At 35.9% G+C, this 20,938-nt stretch overlaps 2 protein-coding genes across 5 annotated transcripts; both read left to right on the forward strand.

Moving 5' to 3' along the window:
* The first annotated feature begins 642 nt into the window (after positions 1-642).
* Positions 643-4,828, forward strand: LOC112180439 (transcription factor TGA7). Of its 3 annotated transcripts, none has more exons than XM_024319000.2 (9): positions 643-863; positions 1,432-1,593; positions 1,691-1,762; positions 2,165-2,224; positions 2,315-2,392; positions 2,467-2,530; positions 3,111-3,382; positions 3,868-4,098; positions 4,390-4,828. In XM_024319000.2, the coding sequence occupies exons 1-9, from the start codon at positions 852-854 to the stop codon at positions 4,555-4,557; spliced, it is 1,119 nt and encodes a 372-aa protein (XP_024174768.1). In that variant the 5' UTR covers positions 643-851; the 3' UTR covers positions 4,558-4,828. The 3 variants fall into 3 exon arrangements, with proteins under 3 accessions (XP_024174768.1, XP_040368091.1, XP_024174769.1); XM_040512157.1 differs by lacking the exon at positions 643-863 and adding an exon at positions 1,033-1,327; XM_024319001.2 differs by lacking the exon at positions 643-863 and adding an exon at positions 1,036-1,193.
* Positions 4,829-5,551: 723 nt separating this feature from the next.
* On the forward strand, positions 5,552-8,008 carry LOC112177190 (dnaJ homolog subfamily C member 8). 2 transcript variants are annotated; one of them, XM_024315426.2, is made up of 5 exons: positions 5,552-5,991; positions 6,108-6,182; positions 6,817-6,956; positions 7,142-7,279; positions 7,530-8,008. In XM_024315426.2, exons 1-5 carry the CDS (start codon positions 5,739-5,741, stop codon positions 7,755-7,757), a joined length of 834 nt encoding a protein of 277 aa, XP_024171194.1. In that variant the 5' UTR covers positions 5,552-5,738; the 3' UTR covers positions 7,758-8,008. The 2 variants fall into 2 exon arrangements, with proteins under 2 accessions (XP_024171194.1, XP_024171195.1); XM_024315427.2 differs by having other exon boundaries at positions 5,555-5,991; positions 7,545-8,008.
* The last annotated feature ends 12,930 nt before the right edge of the window (positions 8,009-20,938 follow it).

Genomic DNA, 20,938 nt, shown 5'->3' on the forward strand with positions numbered 1-20,938 from the left:
TACAATGGTAATCTTGGTTCCTCATCGACTTCTTAAAAAGATAAAATAATTTATCATAACTCTGCCCATAACACCAAAAGCTCTAAAGATTAAGGAAAAAAAAAGCAAGATTATGGAATAATAGTTTTTCTTTCTTATAATATTTTCTGTTTTTAATTTAGTACTCAAACTAAAATGTGTATCTCTTTCCAAAAATAAAATAAAATAAAATTAAAATGTGTATCACTTTCCAAAAATAAAATAAAAATATGGTATCTTGTTTTTGATGGTTTGGAACAATTTCTCCTGGCAAGGTAGGAGACACCGAGACAGTCAAGCGAGAATAACCAAAGTAACCCTCCCACTGACTTTCCTAAAAGTCACTAACATCACCGGCCACGGAAGTCACCAACCATCCGGCGGTCTCCACCTGGCATCCTCATGTAAGTGACGTCATATCTGGCTTTTGTCCTTTTGCTGTTTTTGGTTTTTACAGAAATTTTTCCGAAAGAGAAAAAGAAAAAAAGCGTGGTGAAAAAGACGTTAGTGGGGGGGGCTTTGACGACGTTAGCGGTTTACTGTTGGGCTCCTTTCAGGAAAGAATGTATATTTTAACGGTGGGGAGAGTGCTGGTGCCTAATGGGTTCTTCACAAAGTGGCTTCAAAATCATTTGAGGTCTGATTCCCACAAAATTGGGTCCTCAGTCCTCACCAAATCATAATGCATTGTTGAACTAGAGTCGTCACGACTCTACCCACAACTCCATTTTCTCTCATCATTCAAGCTCAACTTTCAAGTCTTGCATAAAGTCCTTGTTAATTGGGTTCTCTGAACATTCAAGTTGTATATGCTTTGCTGAGCTCAATTAGGCATGTTACAAGAGGTAGTGTTTCTTATTGCCAGTGTAATCTATGTGTATATATGTATGTATTTGTGACTATTATATGTTATTTATTATAAAGAAATATAGTAACAACTGGAGATTATCACCTCCCCCAACTTTTTACTAGGCTTTATATCCTATCCACTTGTGTCTGGTTATTTAAAGAGGGAGGTTTTTAATGCTTAGGAAAGCTTTGATACCATGCTTTCTTCTTCTCTGCTTTTGGTGTGTCTTCTGGTCTGTGTACAAGGATGGAGTTTATATGACTCAGCATTAGGACTTCAGGACAAATAGTCCTATTCATCATGCTCATCCTTTGTTTTTGTTGAGGTTCCAAAATCCAAAACTAATGACTTCTTCTTTGATTCTGGTTTATGTTGTCAGTTTCTGACTGTGAGAGCCATTTTCTAGTTCACCTACTCTTAGTCCAGGGGTCATGTTTATTGGTCTTCTCTTGGAGCCAAGTATACAGTTGTGATTTTGCAGCAGAGTGATTAGGAATGCTCTAGCTTTGTTCAGTTGTGTACATATTTTCTGATTTGTTTTATTGGTTTCGATTTTCTGGTAGAGTATGAACTATCCATCAACTCAATTTGCCACCTCAAGACAAATGGGGATATATGAGCCGTTCCGGCAAGTGGGTGTGTGGAGGGAAACCTTCAGTGGTGGTTACGGCTCAAATATAGGTGCTTCCACAATTGCAGAGGTGGATTCTGGGCAAGAAAACAAGGTGAGGGATGCATGAAGTTTGGTCTCTTTTCTTCAGTGTTGGAGTCACTTTGATTTATCAATGAACTTGAATTGATTTTGGGATTTTTCTTCTCTAGATCGGATTTGGTTCTCATGAATCGATGGGACCTTCTGGAAATGATCAAGAATCAAACAGATCTGCTGATAAGGTAGTGATGATTGATCTCCCCCACCTCACTCTTCTTACTTCATTGTATTACTTGACTTGGCAACAGAACCATATCATGGCTTTGCTACTCATTACTGTCTCTGATCTTGAAGAGTGATCGTCAAGCTAGAAGAAGATATGTGGTTGCAATTCTTCTTAAATTGTCTTTTTTCAGTATTACCCTTGGTGAATTGTTCATCAACGATTTGTGAATCCCATAGTCTATCTAAGCTCTCTAGAGTCTAGAGTTATATCTGAAGATTGACATGTTGTTTTCATATGCTTTGACTTCATCAATCACTCCCGTAAGGGGTGCATTATTATACTATGGTCAGTCTGACAATCAAAGATACAATTTTATGATTCTGAAAGTGCAAGTATATACATATATACACACACACAGGTACAGAGACGCTTAGAGCAAAATCGTGAAGCTGCTCGCAAAAGTCGTATGAGGAAAAAGGTGAATATGAATCCCTTACAGTTCATCTTCATGTATTTCATTGCTAAAATGGTCTGCTTAATGCAATAATTTTGTTCTGTACTACCATAGGCTTATGTCCAACAACTAGAAACAAGCCGTTTAAAACTGGCGCAACTGGAGCTCGAACTGGACAGGACTAGAAAACAGGTGAGTAGAGAATCTCCACTTTTTGTCTCTGATCATGCTCCATAAATAGTAAACCAGTGACTACTCGATTGCAGGTAGCCTATGGCGGCAGTTCATTTGGTGGTAGTCATATGGGATACAATGGAATTGTGAATTCAGGTTTGTGATTATTGATATCCGTTATATACACTGTTGAACTCATCTCCAAAAGACTAGAGCTAATCAAATATCATGGTATCTGATCCAGCTTTTCTAACATCGGGCTTAAGGCTAACTAACTCTTACACTCAAAAGCCTTCTTCATGTATTAGACATGTTAATCTTCAGAGGGGAAAAAAAAGAAAGGAAACCCTGCAAAAGGATATATAAGTTGGCAGACGCATAATTGTGTAGCAAACTCTACTTTCTTCATGGAACTTTTCTGAAAAGTATGTGCAGGTTCATCTGAAAAAGTACAAACTGAAATAGGTATTGTTAATTTCTTAGCTAATCTTATCTGTCACCAAAGTCTGTATACCAGTTTCCTATAAGTCTTTTTCTCCTTATTGACTACTGTACAGACTTAATGTTTTGAAGTCCAAAACTCTTTGATGTCTGGTGTGAACAGTTTCTGCTACGTACAGAAAATATATCCTTTAATAATCTATTACCTATTATCTTTTTGTTATTAGAGTGGTTCTCTTTGGGTATTTTGTTTATAGTTTCACTAGAAGTGTTAACCCAGTTATGAATCTTGCAGGGATCACTACATTTGAGTTGGAATATGGACACTGGGTAGAAGAGCAGCATAGACAGAATAATGAACTTCGAAAAGCATTGCAAGAACATGCAACTGAAATAGAGCTTCGATTACTTGTAGAAGGTGGTTTGAATCACTATGCTACTCTGTTCCGTATGAAGGCAGATGCTGCTAAGGCTGATATCTTTTATTTACTGTCTGGTATATGGAGAACTTCAGTAGAACGTTACTTTCACTGGATTGGAGGATTTCGCCCATCAGAGCTTCTAAATGTAAATCTACTTCAGCTCTATTTTGGACGACTTCTTATTTGGTGGTCATTGATTTTATAATTCTCTGCATATATACATAGCTTTATTACATGTAGTATATATGTCGTTTTGAGAAGGGTAGGGACTGAAAGGCATAAATACCTGAAGTTTTAAAAATGAGCAGCTTCATGTTAATTATACAATAGGAAATAGAAATTACTGGGTTGCTTGGTGAAGCATTCATGATTGAACATATTGTTTACTGCTAATAGTGGGCTTAGCTCTCAAATATTACACATAAATCTGAACATGCATGTTTTAGGGTATGTATTTATGATGGATGTGTTATAGGCTTGAGATATGAGTCTTACAGTTATTAGATGATGAATTCTCTACTTCCACCTGGATATAAAATTGAATAACTACTATGATAATACTATCTTTTGTAGTTATAGTACAAGTTAATTCAATGAATGTGTAATATTCTACATATTTCTCTAACACAGATTATCGAGCCCCAACTTGAGCCATTGACTGATCCACAACCTCTGGATTTCTATAACCTGCGGCAATCATCTCAGCAAGCTGAAGACGCTCTCTCACAGGGAATGGATAAACTACAGCAGACACTGGCCAAGACATTAGAAGCTGATCAAATATGGAGCGGAGAAACTTATGGATCTCAGATGGCTGCTGCATTTGAGAAATTTGAAGCACTGGAGAGCTTTGTTAGCCAGGTAATGATCCCAGTGCCATCTTGAATTGTTTTAGTCAGTTTGGGAAACTTGCAGGGTAAAAGTCCATAGAACCAAACAATGACTGTTCAAATGAGAATAAATAAACGCAGTATCAACATTTTAATGATGATTCTGTTATATATGAATTATAATCATGATGATGAAGCAAGAAATGCCTTTTCCACCTAGAGTGATATCATAAACATGTACACATACGACTTCTGTTATCAACTGCCCTTTTGTTAACACTCCTTGTTTGCTGAACTGTGTTGCTCTTCTCCGAGGCTGCAGGCTGATCACCTTCGGCAGCAGACTCTGCAGCAAATGTCCCGAATCCTGACAACTCACCAAGCGGCTCGCGGCTTGCTTGCATTAGGAGAGTACTTTGAGCGTCTTCGTGCCCTCAGTTCTCTTTGGGCTGCTCGTCCACGTGAACCAACCGAGTCATATGCATTTTGATCTCCACATATATGTATTTTCTCCACTACTTCTCCTGTATCAGATGGTGTAAATATGCAGCTCAGTCCAGTGTGTACCAATTCAAAACATATATAGGTTTTGGAGTTCATGTTCCCAATGCCTGTAGCATAGTAGTTTTTGGGTAGATTCAAAACATATATAGGTTTTTGAGTTCATGTTCCCAATGCAGGATGGGTTACCAGTACTTGATGTGTATATTTTAGACAATTATTCCTATGCATGCCCACAATTGGTGGTGTTTTAGTTGTTATCTTCCTGAAGTTCATAGATTATGGACACAATTGGAACCCCATATGATCGATATTAAATAATTGGGAATTATATTTTGTACATAATAGTTATGCTATTCGAGTTCTGCTTTTGAGCTTAACAAAAAACCTGACTTGGTTCGAAAGTCATGCAAGGGCAGCCTAAACCTCAAATTTTTCTCAAACACTCATTTAAATAAAAAAAAGATTACATTAAAGTATTCCCAATTTCCCACCTAGGAATCTGGATTACAAAAATAAAAAACTCTCCGTGTGAAGCATTCACTTCTCAACTGCATTGCTTAGACAGCACAACTGGTGCAATCGCACTAGACCTGCAATCTCGTAAATCCTAAATATATAACAGACATCTTAATATATACCAATCAAAACATACATAATACATGAATCGATATATGTACTGAGCAAGGAAAAAAAAAAGAGAGCAAGCAACAAAATTTGTTTCTCAAAGCTATAAATACTGATGTTGAGAACCTCAGCCACTAAAATTGCCATTTTGTACTCTTTTTTTCCCTCTCTTTATTTTATTTTATTATATATATATATATTTTTAATGTTAATAGCCATTTTGTACTTTCTTTTGTTTTTTCTTTTCTATTTTTCTTTACCACTAAAATCCTAAATTGTTGGGCCTTTTAAGTTATAAATTTCCCGGGAAATTAATTAACAAAAATGGAAAGTTATAAATAATAGAATTACAAATTGAAAAAATAGAATATTCAGATTCAAACAGATTCTGAGAAATGTTCATTTTCAGAACCTTTCCACTTCCTTCACGTCTTCGACCTTCGTGATCCCAAATTGCCACTCCACACCCGAAACCCTAATTCCCGATTCCCAATCCCAATCCGCTTCAATTCTCCCCCAATTGGTTCTGGGTCTGAGCCCAAGATGAGTAATTTGAGAACAATCTGTAGGCCACACGCCGTCGTCACCTCCTTCATATGTTGCAGACACCAAGCTCGCTTCAGCTTTAGGGTTTCCTTTCAGCGAAACCCTAATTACTCGCCGCCTAGTCTTTCACCGGCGTCGTCCGATTTCGCGAGACTGAACCGGAGCGAGTCGTGGTTCCGAGCGAACCAGAGAAGATCCATTGTTAGGGCGTCGAATTGGACCCACCCGAAGTCTCCCTACGAAACTCTTGGTAATTGGATCCTTCTTCATCTTAAAGTTTCAAGCTTTGAATTGGATTTTCTGGGATTTTTGATATTTTCAGTTTTTGTGTTTTGAATATTTTTTTTTTTTTTTTTGCAATTACAGAATTAGAGTTGGATGCTGATGATGAACAGATAAAGGTTGCTTACAGAAGATTGGCCAAGTTTTATCATCCTGATGGTTTGTCAACTTATCTTTACTGGAATTTATTTTTGAAAGTTTGAATTTCATATTTGTAAATTGCTAGTAAAGTCACAGGTAGATAGTGAAGTTAATGAGAAAGTGATACATGTAAGAATTATTTGTTCAATTAGGGAAAGAAAGTTAGGGTGAAATGAAAGAATGAAGCCAATTCGTGAACTTTTGTTCCTGATCTTGGAGGGTGTGTCTGTGTTTGGTGGAGTAGCAGAGGAACTCTGCATATATGGCAGTCGAGAATTTATAATTCTGGTATCTAACTCTGTTCAATTTTGAGGCAAATAAGGATAGTGATGATATTGAGGGGGAGGAGGAGGAGGAGGAAATAAGATTATGGCACTGTAGCTTCTAGGAAGTATATAAGATGAAAGTTGTTTGTGATCAAATACAAATGGTATAAGAAGTTACCTTTTAGAGTCGTTATTTTAAAAAGCAATAGCTAAAGAGTTCTCAGGATCACATGGTCCTTGATTATTATTGAAGATGAGATGCGTTTTAAGGAGTGGGAGTGCAGCCATAGATGGATCCCTTTATTTGTATTTGTGTTGCATAGAGACAACAAGTTTGTCCCTATTTCCTGAGTTTAAGTTGATCCGGTTGTCCTTCCTGTTCCCAGTCTATGATGGCAGAGGGACCCTAGAGGAGGGGGAAACAGCTGAAGCTAGGTTTATCAAGATTCAAGCTGCTTATGAATTGCTTTTAGATGAAGAGAAGAGGGGCCAATATGACAGGGATAACCGAGTCAACCCATTGAAAGTAAGCTTTATGGTTCTAGTTTTGATCGCTCTGTATTTTCTTGCTTCTTATATTAAGATAGCATTTAATTTGAGTACATGTAGGAAAATGTTCATAGTTGTATTATAATTAATGTATCAACTGATAGCTTGACTTCTGTTTTAGTTGTATTTGTAATCACTTCTTGATGTGCATTGTTATATCAGGCATCTGAAGCATGGATGGAGTGGCTAATGAAAAAGCGAAAAGCTTTTGATCAGCGAGGTGATATGGCAATAGCGGCTTGGGCTGAGCAACAGCAGCGCGAGATGAATATCCGTGCACGTCGACTCTCTCGTTCCAAGGTATAGATAATTTATTTTCTATCTTCTACTGAAATCAAGCTAGGTGAAGATACAAATCTGAATTAGCTGTAAAAAGAACAGTAGTTTTTCTATTTCAACCATTCTAGCTACGTAAGATCAATGGCAACTGCATATTCTACTTGTGTCTCGAGTCTGGACTGACCAAACACTATGTTCAAAAGATTTAATCAGGCCCATTTCCATGATTTCAATCTTTTAGTTAGCATAAACCATTACATCATGGTTCAAGTTATTGGAAATCCAGGTTGACCCTGACGAAGAGAAGAGAATCCTGGCGAGAGAAAAGAAGGCCTCTGCAGAGTATTTCTCTAGTACGCTGAAGCGTCACACACTAGTCTTAAAGAAAAGAGACCTCATGAGAAGGAAAGCAGAGGAAGATAAGAGAAAAATCATCGGTCAGCTTTTAGCTGCAGAGGGACTTGAGCTTGACACAGACGATGAAGAAACTCGGAAATGAAGATTTACTAATTGTCTTCTACAAGTGTAGCATACATAAGCAGCAGAGGGACTTGGGCTGGACTTGGATGACCAGGAAACTCAGTTGATGACAATTTACTCATTGCCTTCTGCAATTGTATTATAGCATACCATTTGGAATATCCCATCCATATTATTTTTTACTGCAAGAACAAAATGCAAAATTGTATATATTTTCCACTGCAGAAAATAGACTAAATTAATGAGAAATATTCATTATTATTGGATATGTTTTGCAACAACTGTGTAGAGATTTTTTCTTTTTTCTGACAATGAATCAATGAAATTTATGTTGGCCGAAAAATGAAGCTACTATTTACAATTGCCTGCAGTGAAAGCCCGACAACTGAGGCCGACACCATTACTGGAATGTTCATTGCATCTAATTTGGGACTTGGGAGGGTACCGGAGCAAATAAGGAAATTTATTTTCTCCTTTGAGGGGGTGTTGGAGAGGAAATTTTTTTTTTTATAAAAATTTTGAATAAGGGATTAGGCGATATTAGCTCCTCGGAGGCAAACGATGTAGGGAACAAGTCCCACCCTCAATCCTGATTTCTGAAGGAGAAGGGTTTGCCACATTCTGGAAACCCACCGCCCGTCCTCCTATTATTATTATATTAATAACGTAAAAAGAAAATACAACCTAAAGAAGGGGGGGACATAAACCTTACCCCAAAAGCTAGAAAGAAAGTCAAAAGGAAGTGAAAAGATTGAAACAGAACCTCAAATTTACCCAACTTCCAACTGTTAAAACAAGCCCAACACCAATCCATGCAAGAAAGAGAGTTAAACATGGTGAAGGTAAGGGAATCCCAGATCATCCATACGAAGATAAGGAGATATATTAGGCGGAGGAGAAACATGCCATACCAGGGATGGAGAAAGTAAGCCCATGTTTGTCATTCTATCAGCCACCGTATTTCCTTCCCGAAGAATATGGGAACAATGAAAGGTCATTGCTCTAAGTTTAAGTTGTCATTGCTCTAACTTTAAGTTGTCATTTCTTTGCTAAAGTTTCCTCCTCAGGACATACAGAGATTTCAGCAATCTTATTCGAGTTATGACTAGCTTCGAAGTTTAACTTTGTTTCCATCTACTAGAGTCTGACAGTCAGGCAGTAGTGCAACATGCGGATGAAAGTTTAACTCTTGATGGGCAGCTTCTTATAAAGTAGTGCAATGGTTGTTTCGCGGGTTTATATACAGTGAGTTGCTCATAGTTTTTTTTTTGGTTTTTTTTGTTTTTACACTTACTCCGTGACTAGAATATTGCGGTTAGATATAGTGTGTGGGTGTGTGATAAAAAAGATAGTGTTACATAGTTAAGAAATAAAGTAACCACAGTAAATAAATTGGCATCGAGAACTGGAAATGGCAATCGTGGAATTTAATTTTTGTACTTGAAAACCTGATATTATCTATGGTCCTGCAAATACAGATTTGAAGTACAGCTCTCCCTCAGTCTCCTTAATGAGTAGTTTTAGCTTTGTGGTGTGTTTATTATATATTTCAGATTCTATCTTTCCTGGTCAAACAAAGTCACGAAGTGCTAGATGGATTTCTGATGCGGGAAGCGTGAACACGATAGTAAGAGGCTCCGTCAAGCGTCGAAAGCCATATGAGATCAGGTAGAATCCACTAGCAATTACGGACACATCCGTAAGAAAGATAGAGAAACTTCTCTAATATTTGGGTTTTTATTGATAACTTCAATGAAAATTACAATTGAAAAGGTGCCTTATATAGGGCACATAGAATAAACTTAATACAACTAAAAAACAAAAAGAACAATTTATTATAGACTAAAACTAGGAAACCTAATTAAATAAAAATCAGAAATAGAATCCTAGATACTAAAGAATATTACGCAAATATATAATTGGAATCTCAACCAAGATTTTGTTCGAGAATCCCGATATATCCAAAATAGTAATTTATGATTGATTCCATCATTAAGAAGCCTATTTGAATACCAATTTCCAATATTCAAATTATTCTTCTTAATGTGAAAACGCTTCTTTCTTTTCCGGATTCTTTGTTGAAATTGGCTAAAATCTCGTCCTACATCAATTTCTATACCTTTTCATGATCAGTTTAGGCTTTAGATTTCCTCTTCTAATTGAACAGGAGATTTGCATGATAAGGAAAGATCTAGGGTTGGAACCGAACGAAATTCAGGGAAACAAAATTTGCAGATGGCGAGGAAGAGCCAGAGAATGAGGCGGCAGTATACTACTACAACAGTAGCGATAATGCAAAGAAGCAGCTGATGTAGATACTACCAACCGATACGCTGGTCGATATCCTTTTGGATCTTTGGCCATTGTGGAGACATCTTCTTCATCTCCAGGAGGTATGATTATGAATATTGAGACATGGTGTTGAAAGATTTCGATGAAAAACAATGGGTGAGATACTACAAGAACAAAATACCAGCTATTGCATGTGGATTGTAACTATATATTGCATATGGATCTTTTTTTCTTCCATAACAGTTGTGCTGATTAAATAAAGATCGAAGAGGGCAGAACATGCATGTTTTCAGAACTAATGATGCAACCAAAATTTACTTAGAGTTACCAAACGTACAAAAGATATATCTGTAATTCACCAAAGCTCTTAGATGTATCAAAACTTTTTGCCTTATGTACTTCGATCCTCTTAATGGTTTTGAATGAGAAAACCTCTAGAGTGTGTTGGATGAAGGGGAAAAAAAAAGAAGAGGAAATTTAAATGAAAATGAGGAATTCATAATTCTTAAACATGAATTACCTCGTTTGACATTCTAAATTTAAAACTTACAATCAAACAATAAAAATTGTACTAATGGAATTTTAATTGATGGAGTTATAGATTCCATCATTCCAAAATTTCTCAAGGATTTAAAATTTTCTCATCCATACGCAGCGCTAGGAAACACAAGTTTTCAATGAAACTCAACTGTATGTGTTCTTAGCATCTTCTTAATGGTTTTGAATGAGAAAACCTCTGGGAACTCCAATTAATGGAATTTTAATTGATGGAGTTCTAGATTCCATCATTTCAATATTTCTTAAGAATTTAAAATTTTCTCATCCAAACGTAGCATTAAAAACATGCATGAAAACAACTTTTATTTAGTGAAACTAAATCATAAAACACATCACCAATTTCTTGATTCATTGTTACCAAATAGCAATTTCGAAATAAGACAATTATAAACTTCAGTCTCAACCTTAATCTCAATCAAAACCTGATGAGACCAAGGCTCCTCTTCTGGTTTCATCAGTATGCTAACCAAAACTTAAGTCTAATTGTAGTACTCTTTCAAACTACGTTTCGTCTAAAGTCTGTGAATGGCTCCTCTTCTATTAGCCTACAGTATGTTACCAGTTATTGTCTCTTCAGTCATATCCTACTACCATGGTGACATAAATGAATCCTTAAAACAAATTGCTTGGTGCCTATAGTGGGTTAAGTAATTATACAGGCTTGCCCTTTTATTTTCGACCATCATTACAACATATCCATTCTCTTGATAGAGACAGGGGGGTTAACACTCTATTGCAGATGTATCTCCACTTATAGGAATCCTTTCAAATTGTTTGGTCTCGGGATGTATAAGCCAGGTACAAGTACATTTTCCGATTTCCCACAATCCAGCTTGTCCCTCTCCAAGTTGTCCTAGTTGTAAGCTAAGACGAGTCATGCACTCAAGCAGCTCCAAGCAGGGACGGAGCTACTCAAGGGCCTGCAGGGGCCATGGCACCCCTTAACTTTTTGACTTCATATGTAATTGTTGCTTGTAATCTAGTTGACTTGAGTTTCTACACATACAATTATTAATATTGGCACCCCCCAGTTCTCCACGTGATTGGCTTCACATGAAAAAGTAATTGGTCTCACCTATTTTTTGATTGGTTAGTTTGGAATAATAATAAATAATAAAAAAATAATTTAATTTAGAAGCAGAAGCATGGCTAGAAGTTAGTTGGAGCACGCCTGTTGCACCTTGGTATTTGGAGAACGCCTCCCTAGAGCACGCCTTGTTTAATCTAATCATTTTAATATTTTTTAAATATTTTTTTTAATATTTTTTTTATCCATCTTACATTGGCCCCCCTCATTTGTGATCTCTGGCTCCGTCCCTGGCTCCAAGTAATCAATCTCTTCTTCATTTCCATTATATACACCAAAGAAATTTCGTTGCTAGGGCCATTAATATTTTGTTAATTTTGAATAAATTCTATAGAAAAAATGACCTAAAGAAATAGATATGACACAAAAATAAATACAGTTATTTTGTTTATACGTTTTTATTTTACCACGAGGAAGAAAAAAAAAAAAAAAGAGCTTCTATCCATTACCTCCAAAATTGGTATTCTCTCTTTTTCCAAATAATAGTTGACTTTAAGAAAAAACTTTTCTTACCTTTATGTACAATAGTAGTCTTTAACTTGGAGAAAACTTTCTCCTTCAACGTAAGCCCTAAAACATACATCGGCAAACGTTATCTATGTTGTTGTCAAAACTTTTTGAACTTTATAGCTGAATACCCATCAATGCAAATAGGTTTCTTATGAAAAAAGAGTTTCAGCTATGAAACTGATAGAAAATAAGGAAAAAAAAAAAATTATGCAACTATTAACAGGAATGATGGTGGAAAGAAGATTTGACGAGGGGGGAAAGAGTCATTGTATTTCTTTGATTAAGTAGATAAGAAAGATAAGCTAACTAACCGCCATAAGATTATAAATGTTAAAAATTTTCTGGAAAGAGTTCACATATACAAGGCCGTAAACAACCTCTATAAAATTACAAATGACAATAAGAGAGAGAGAGAGAGAGAGAGAGAGACGACTACCAATTGGGGTTTTTTTTTTTTTTTTTTCTTTCAGCTTAGTTGTATCAAGGTAAATTAGAATTGTGAAATCTTCAGAAATTGAAGGAGGTCCAACTACTGATTTTTGGAGATATGAATAGAAGCTGCATAACACTAGTCTTAAAGAAAAGAGACCTCATGAGAAGGCAAGTAGAGGAAGATAAGAGAAAGATCATCGGTCAGCTTTTAGCAAAAGAGGGACTTGAGCTTGACACAGATGACGAAGAAACTCGGAAATGAAGATTTACGCATTTCCTTCTACAGTTGTATTATACCATACCATAAGCTACAGAGGGACTTCAACTTGACACAGATGATGAAGAAACTCGGTTGATGAAAATAGTTATAGCATACCATTTGGAATATCCCATCCATATTATTTTTCACTACAAAAACAAAATACAAAATTGTATATATTTTTCACTACAGAAAATAGACTAAATTAATGAGAAATATTCATTATTATTGGATATGCTTCGCAACAATTGTGTAGAAACGTTTTCTTTTTCTGACAATGAATTAATTAAATTTATGTTGGCCGAAAAATGAAGCTACTATTTACAATTGTCCGCAGTGAAAGGCCGAAAATTGAGGCCGACACTATTACTAGAATGTTCATTGCATCTAAGTTGGGACTTGGGAGGGTATTGGAGCATATTAGGATTTTTATTTTCTCCTTTGAGGGCTGTTGGAGAGGAACGTTTAAGTTAGAGCCATTTCTTTACCAAAGTTTCCTCCCCAGGACATATAGAGATTTTAGCAATCTTATTCGAGCTGTGACTAGCTTCGAAGTTTAACTTTGTTTCCATCGACTAGAGTCTGACGGTTATGGCGTAGTGCAACATCTACTTTACATGGATGATAGCGTAACTCTTGTTTATTTGAAAATATAAAAATCATATCGTTTTTATCTGGATTATTTTTGTGATTTTATGTTCTTAATTAGTTTGGATTAATTGAGTTAGGATTTAAATTGATTAACAATTCTCATTTGGAGCGATCTCGTACTTGCACACTATACTAATTTGTGTTCCTACGCTTGCAAGTTTTTATTAAAATTTCACAACAATCAACCATCTTAACCAATACATGACAACGAACACGTTCTCTAATCTGCCATCCAAACTCATACACTCTATGTGGGAGCTTATCCCCAATCACATTTCTACCTTTACTGTTTCTTAGGTTCAACACAAGTAAAAAGATTTTGGGTAGAATCCATCAGGTATATCAGACCATCATAAGAACCAATTATGCTAATTATTAGGAAATGAATATGAGGAAACCTTTTAGCAGTAAAGACTAGCCTAGTTTCTCTGGTTTTCAATAATGTATGAACAAGTGGAACACTTAGAAACTTATCATAATTTCAGACCAGTAAAACCACCTCTCATAAATCCTGCCAAAAGCATCCCTTCCATCCCTGAATCCCAAGTTGGAGCCCCTATCACTTTGCATATCTTGTGCAACTGATCCGGTGAATTGTCACAATTGAAGAGAGGCCGCATGAGAAACATCTCCGCTATGATTGCCCCTATCGCCTACATGTCTACCTTCTTGTCGTACATGGAGGGTCGAAGCTTCTCATCTTCCACGAAGGTTCGAAGCGGCATCTCCAGGGCTTTTTTGTCAAGAACTAATTTGCTGAATTATGGGGATGAGATAATATGACGCCATTATCTATTCACCAACTGTAGCTCTGACAATGATTTCAATGACTGCGTAAAAAAATCTCAATTATGACTCTGTAAGTTGGGCTAGAGTAGAAATTTACCAATTTATGCAAATCCCAAATTCCATCGAATACGAAATTTTGATTTTCAAAGATTTCTGGATGGATTTTGGACTATGGTGCTGGTATGGTCTGAGTAGTGTTCTAAAAATTCTTTTGGGCGGCCGTCTAAGTGCGAGGTGGTGACCATTTACCTTAATTAGTCTACTGGGCATCTAAGTAGGTTGGGTTAAAAAAAAATTGTTGGGTTAATTTTTTTTTTTTTTTTAAGATTCCAACACTTTAAGAATACAACTTTCTAACCTCAACACATAGAACCTACATGCTCCCCACAAACCGACACCATAACCATCTATACTTGATGATATTTGGCTAGATTGGCCGGAAAAATTAACCTCGAAAGAATCTGGCGGCCAGAAATCTTCAAATCCAAATTCGCCTTTCTCAGAATGAATTGAAATGTTTTGTGGTCAAATATTTAAAAGAAATATTTGTAAGTAGTCAATTTATACTAAGCTTTTTTGTGGTAGGCTTGCTAAATAAGTGAGCGTTCATTGTACTAGTGAATTATACTTTATCTTTTTTAAATTTGTTGACCAACTGGTGTAGGGTACAAGCGTAAGAAATCATTGTCTATGCCGTTTTGGGCTTAGATGAATGGTATCTTCCTTCCATCCTTAAAAAAAAAAAAAAAACTACTTAACTTTTTGTATTTTTTTACGTTTTTAATCAATTACACAATTAAATATTAGTACTATGAAAATCTCTCTAGCTGGCCGCCTAGGTTTAGTTAGATTTTTAGATTATATTTCATTTAGTTTGCTTGGAGACAAACAAAGTTCAAGTATGGAGCATGACTATGCCATTTTCATGCTTGTAATTGCTCATAATACACTAATGTTATACTAGTTCCCAAGTTAATTATCATGTGGAGAACTGACTATTATTTTAGGGTCCTTGACTCAAAGCACCAAAAGGTATCCTAACAACAAATTTTTATTCCTACGAACCCAATTTAAACTAAATTGACATTTTTGCCCTCAGCCTAATTAAAAAACTACATCCATCCAAAAATCTTTGTTTCCATCGACTAAAGTCTGAAGGTCAGCGCGTAGTGCAACATCTACTACTCTTGATGGGCAGCTTCTTAAAAAGTAATAAGGGTTGTTTTGCGGGTTTATATACTGTGAATTGTGCATATGTTCTCGGAATATGCATTTGAAGGAGTCACTTTCTGCACAACATGTGGTATATTGTGTTAAGAGTTAAGACAAAGACATGGATTGAGATGGCACTGCATGGTTAGCTAGTGTTTTGGCTATGTTCTTCCTTGAGTTTTTTTTTCACTGTAATGGACATATCGTAATCATTGCTGAACATATCGGAAGAGCAACCGAGTTGGAGCAGTTACATTGATTCAGGGTGAAGTATCAGCGAGGTAGATTTCAAATCCAAGTGTTTTTCCAGAATGGTTTTGAATCAAGTTTTCTTTAATGAAACTGAGAATGCACTTTCAAAATCGATAAACTTAATTAACAAAATCAGTTGCTAAGAGAAGAATTGATCTTCAGTAAATTCTCCCACTAAACCAAGGAAATTTAGAACTTATATTACAGAACATGAAAACAACTAAAAAACAGATCACCAATTTCTTGAGTCATTCTTACCAACTAGCAATTTTGAACCAAGACAAATTACAGACTTCAATCACGACATTAAAAATAGGCTAATTGAACCAAAAGCTTGATGAGAAACCAAGGCTCCTCTTCTGTAACTAAAACTCAAGTTGAAGATTTCAAACCACTTTTCGTCTATTGTCAGTGAATGGCTCCTCTTCTATTTAGTCTACAGTATGTTCAGCTATTGTCCCTTTAGTAATCCTACTGCGATGGTGACACAAAAGTGTCCTTAAAACAAATTGGTTAGAACAAGCAGTGTAAATGGGTGTGGGCTGGAAAGTGCTTGATATCTTTCACAATATGATGACTGTAGAGGCTGACCCTTTGATTTTGGATTAGCATTACAACAAATTCTTTCTCTTGACAGAGGTAGAGGGGTTGACACACCAATGCAGATGCATATCCATGGATTGGAATCCTCTTAAATTGTTTGGTATCGAGATGCAGAAGCCAAATACTAGTGCATCTTCCAATTTCCCACATTCCAGCTCTTCCCTCTCCAGGTATTCCTAGCTATAAGTTAAGACCAATCATGCACTGCGGAAGCTCTATGTAATCAAACTCATCTTCATTTCCATTATACATGATAATGGAGTTGAAAGCTCGATTTTCCTGATTAACTCTACCCAGCCAACAGAAAGAACCATCTATGAAAACACCAGGAGCTCTTGAAACCAAATGAAAACTCCAATCATATTCCCCAAAGTCGGTCCTCAACTGACTCCATTGATTCAATTTCAAATAAAAAAGACTCATCCTCAAAACATGACGGAAGGGTCTATCAGCCATCTTAATTAACACATGACCTTTGGTCAGCGATCCAAACCCATAAGCTCCACTTGGGACACCATCCCCAATCATCAAATTTCTACACTCAAGGTTTCTTGGGTTTAGAACAAACAGAGTTTCAGTAGAATCTACCAAGCAAATAAGACCACCACAAGAACCAATGATATTGACTACTGGGAGCTTAATATCGCGAAACATTTTAGGAGTAAAAATTGGCCTACTTGCCATTAATAGTTTTTCAGTATGAAGCACACTCAAAAACCTATCAGTATTGCAAACCAGTAGAAGTGCCTCCTTGCCAAGAACCAATTCTCCAAACGGTTGGGAGGACATAATTAGACGCCAGCGTCGATTCACCAACTGCATTTGTGAAAGTTCCTTCAATGGCTAGCTTAGGAGAATGGTCTCCAAAATGTCATCCAGATCAGCTCGTTGGAAATAATCACTCATATGTATACCTTACTGTGCAAGAAACAATCTTTATGAAGAGGGCTGATGAAAGTGATTGTTTGATGAGAGCAATATTTGCTATATTTTAAGTGATAAACTCTCATTTTACTAAGTTATTCTCTTAACATTATCATTTCTAACTTAATTTTGTATTTTTAGGTAGTTTTGAGTCTAAAAGGCAAACAAGGAGGAAATGGAGCAGAAATGGAAAGAATGAAGTTTTCCCAATATTACTAGGAGAAAGAATCCTAGTTGAAGTAGGAATCCTGAGTCAACCAGGAATCCGAGTCAAGCTTGTGAAAATGACAGAATTGAAAAATAACAGAATCCTAGTTGGACAAAGAAACCTAATCCTGCCAGGAAAAGGAAATCTAATGCGACTAGGAGTCCCTATCACACAAGGAGAACTTGAGAAGATTCCGGAAGGTTCTAGAATATTTCGACACAAGAGTCTCTATTGGACTAGGAAACCTGTTGGCATAAAGAGTCATGATGACACTAGGATACCTGAGTGAACTAGGAAAGCCCAAGAACATTCAAGAAGCATCTAAAAGAAGTCCAAAACGTCCTATACAAAGGTGATATGGATTGAGAGTCATTTTTGACAAGAAAAGATGGATAAACATCAGAGTTGGAGTCCATATTGAACACAAGATTGATTTTGGACAAATTTCCAAGTATTTATCTATATGACGTCAAAAAGGGAGTGTTTTGAGGAGAAATTATCTTGTACGCAATAAGGAAAAGAAAATAAAAGAGAATCCCTATCAAATATGGTTTCTTGAGTACATAAATATTTCAAGAAGGCTTAAATCAAGTCCAAAAACATGAACTAATTTGGCAAAGCTCCTACTTTCTAGAATCAAGATTGATCTATACTTCCTTTGAAATATTTCTATTGGTCAGATGATGCAAAACAAGTAGAGAAATACTTTGACACCAAGCTATGCCGTGCAGTATAAATAAGGAGAGGTGTATACGTTTTCTTCATCATCAAAACCCAGAATCAAATTCTTAAATTCCTCCCTTTTACTCTCTAAATTTCGTCTCATCTCCATTGTTCAAGCATTGAAGTCATGAAGCATCTCCACCTCCTTGCCGTAGTCATCATCAACGTCCTCCATCTTTTTGAAGTCTTTCTTGCGTTCTTGAAGTTCTTCAAAAGTGTACGTAACCATGTCCTTGTATCTTTTGTTTTTGGTTTCTTTATTTTGTAACATTAAAAACAATTATACTAGCGTTCTAGGTTATTGTTTTAAACGGACGTTTCGACAATTTGTGAGAATTAAGTTGTGTATTGATGTTTAATTTCCAATAACCATAAAGCATAATAAACATTTTAGGTTTCTATAATACATAAATTGCGATTTCTATATGTGATGAATTAAGATTGTTGATTTTGTTCGAATAACCCACCTTTTATGACTCCAATCATATTCCCTAAAGTCGGTCCTCAATTGACACTACTCATTCAATTTCAAACCAAAAGGACTCATCCTCATAACATGACGGAAGGGTCTATCTGCCATCTTAATTAACACATGACCTCTGGTCAGCGATCCAAACCCATAAGCTCCACTTGTGATACCATCCCCAAGTATCAAATTTCTATACTCAAGGTTTCTTAGGTTCAGAACAATTAAACAGAGTTCGGTAGAGTCTACCAAGCAAATAAGACCACCACAAGAACCAATGATATTGGCTACTGGGAGCTTAATATCACAAAACATTCTAGGAGTAAAAATTGGCCTACATTCTAGGTTTTTGTTTTAAATGGATGTTTCGACAATTTGTGAAAATAAAGTTGTGTATTGATGTTTAGTTTCCAATAACCATGAAGCATGATAAACGTTTTAGGTTTCTGTAATACATAAATTGCGATTTCTATATGTGATGAATTAAGTTTGTTGATTTTGTTTGAATAACCAACCTTTTATGTTTTTCGTGTTCTTTGATGGCCAACTTAGGATTTGAATTGCATAATTGATTCCAAATTAATATATGCTAGCGTTCTAAGTCTTAATTACTAAGTGGAAAACATACAGTTCCTTAGGTAAATCAACAATGAGTCTTGCATGCTCGATTGACGTTCCAACTGGTGTTATTGGCTTAAATCAATCAAACTTTCATTGATCTTTATGCCTTAATTATGTTTTGTTAGTGAATAGTGTTCTATGACAAGCATTACATGTTTAATGAGGTTAATTTTGGTGCTTTCATCTAGTTAATTTAATTAAAGAAAGTAATAAGGACTTTTTATGCGTTCATCTATGTTCTTGATTGATTTCTTTCATGTAAATATTTTGATCCATGGTTTATGATTAGATTACCTCTTTTCGTGATATGATTAGACGCAAGATGTGGTTAACAACCATTAACACAAAAACAGTTAATTTAATCAATATGTGTTCAATACAGACTCCAAATTTAATATTTATCCATCTTATCTTGTCAAAAACGACTCCCAATCCATATCATCTTTGTATAGGATGTTTTGGACTTCTTCTAGATGCTTCTCGAATGTTCTTGGGCTCTCCTAGTCCACTCATGTATCCCTACTCCTCCCATGTTAAAAAGCTCGAACAACTCAAAAATGCGTTTGCTTAGTCAGATAGGACCTTTGGCCATTGTGGAGACAACTTCTTCTTCATCACCAGGAGGTATGATTATGAACATTGAGATATGGGTGTTAAACGATTTTGACGAAAAACAATGTGTGAGATACTACAAGAACAAAATATCAGACACTATTCGTTGTGGATATGATACTCCGAGGAAATGGGAACATGACATATTTTTCACAAGTCACAATTTTCGGCATACTTCGTGTGTTCTTTTTAGATTTAAGATACGGTTCCGTCAATAGTGTATTATACCCATTATGTCAGAACTCAGAATGAGAATTTATGGGTATGCATAGTTATCCTGAGACCTTGATTTCCTTAAAAGATTGTGGCAATTTGGAAGACGCTCATGAAGTGCTTGCCTGAGACTTTTATATATTAATTGTCTTTCATAGTAAATTTAACCTGAGCAACTGAAGATATCAGTATTTCCCTTCCTTTTTTTTTTCTTTTTTTTTAATCTTACTTAGGTGGTATGTAGCTATATTCTCCACACAAAAAAAGGGACGGTATGTAATTATGTATTCCTATATATTCATATGGATCTATTTTATTCAATAACACTTCTGCTGATCAAATAAAGATCGAAGAGGCCAGAACATACATGTTTTCATTGCATATATATTATATCAACGCTGTAGACTTCAATCTCCCACTACAGACTTCAATCTCGAAACTTTTGTATTTTCTTGGGAAAAAAAATGCCTATTGTTTCGGCCAAACTGTAAATTTGTGAGCAAGGGGATTCTATCATTCGGAATAAGGATGGAAAGGTGACTACATGATTGAGAAATTGGATTACATGATTCTCAAATGCTAAAGAGGTCTTGCAAGAAAGTAGAGGAGAAATCGCAATTGGGATAGAAAAAAAATGAGTCTTGTTGCTGGAGCTATGTAACACTATTGTCAGTATTGTGCTCTTTTCGTGCTAGATCTCAATAGTATAAATGAGAAATTGGGGAAACCTAAAATGAAAAGATTAGTTGCCACTATCTTGCTTGGGCATTCCATCCCTCGAACCTGAC

The sequence above is a fragment of the Rosa chinensis genome, chromosome 7 (genome assembly GCF_002994745.2).
Source record: "Rosa chinensis cultivar Old Blush chromosome 7, RchiOBHm-V2, whole genome shotgun sequence".
Classification (NCBI taxonomy): Eukaryota; Viridiplantae; Streptophyta; class Magnoliopsida; order Rosales; family Rosaceae; genus Rosa; species Rosa chinensis.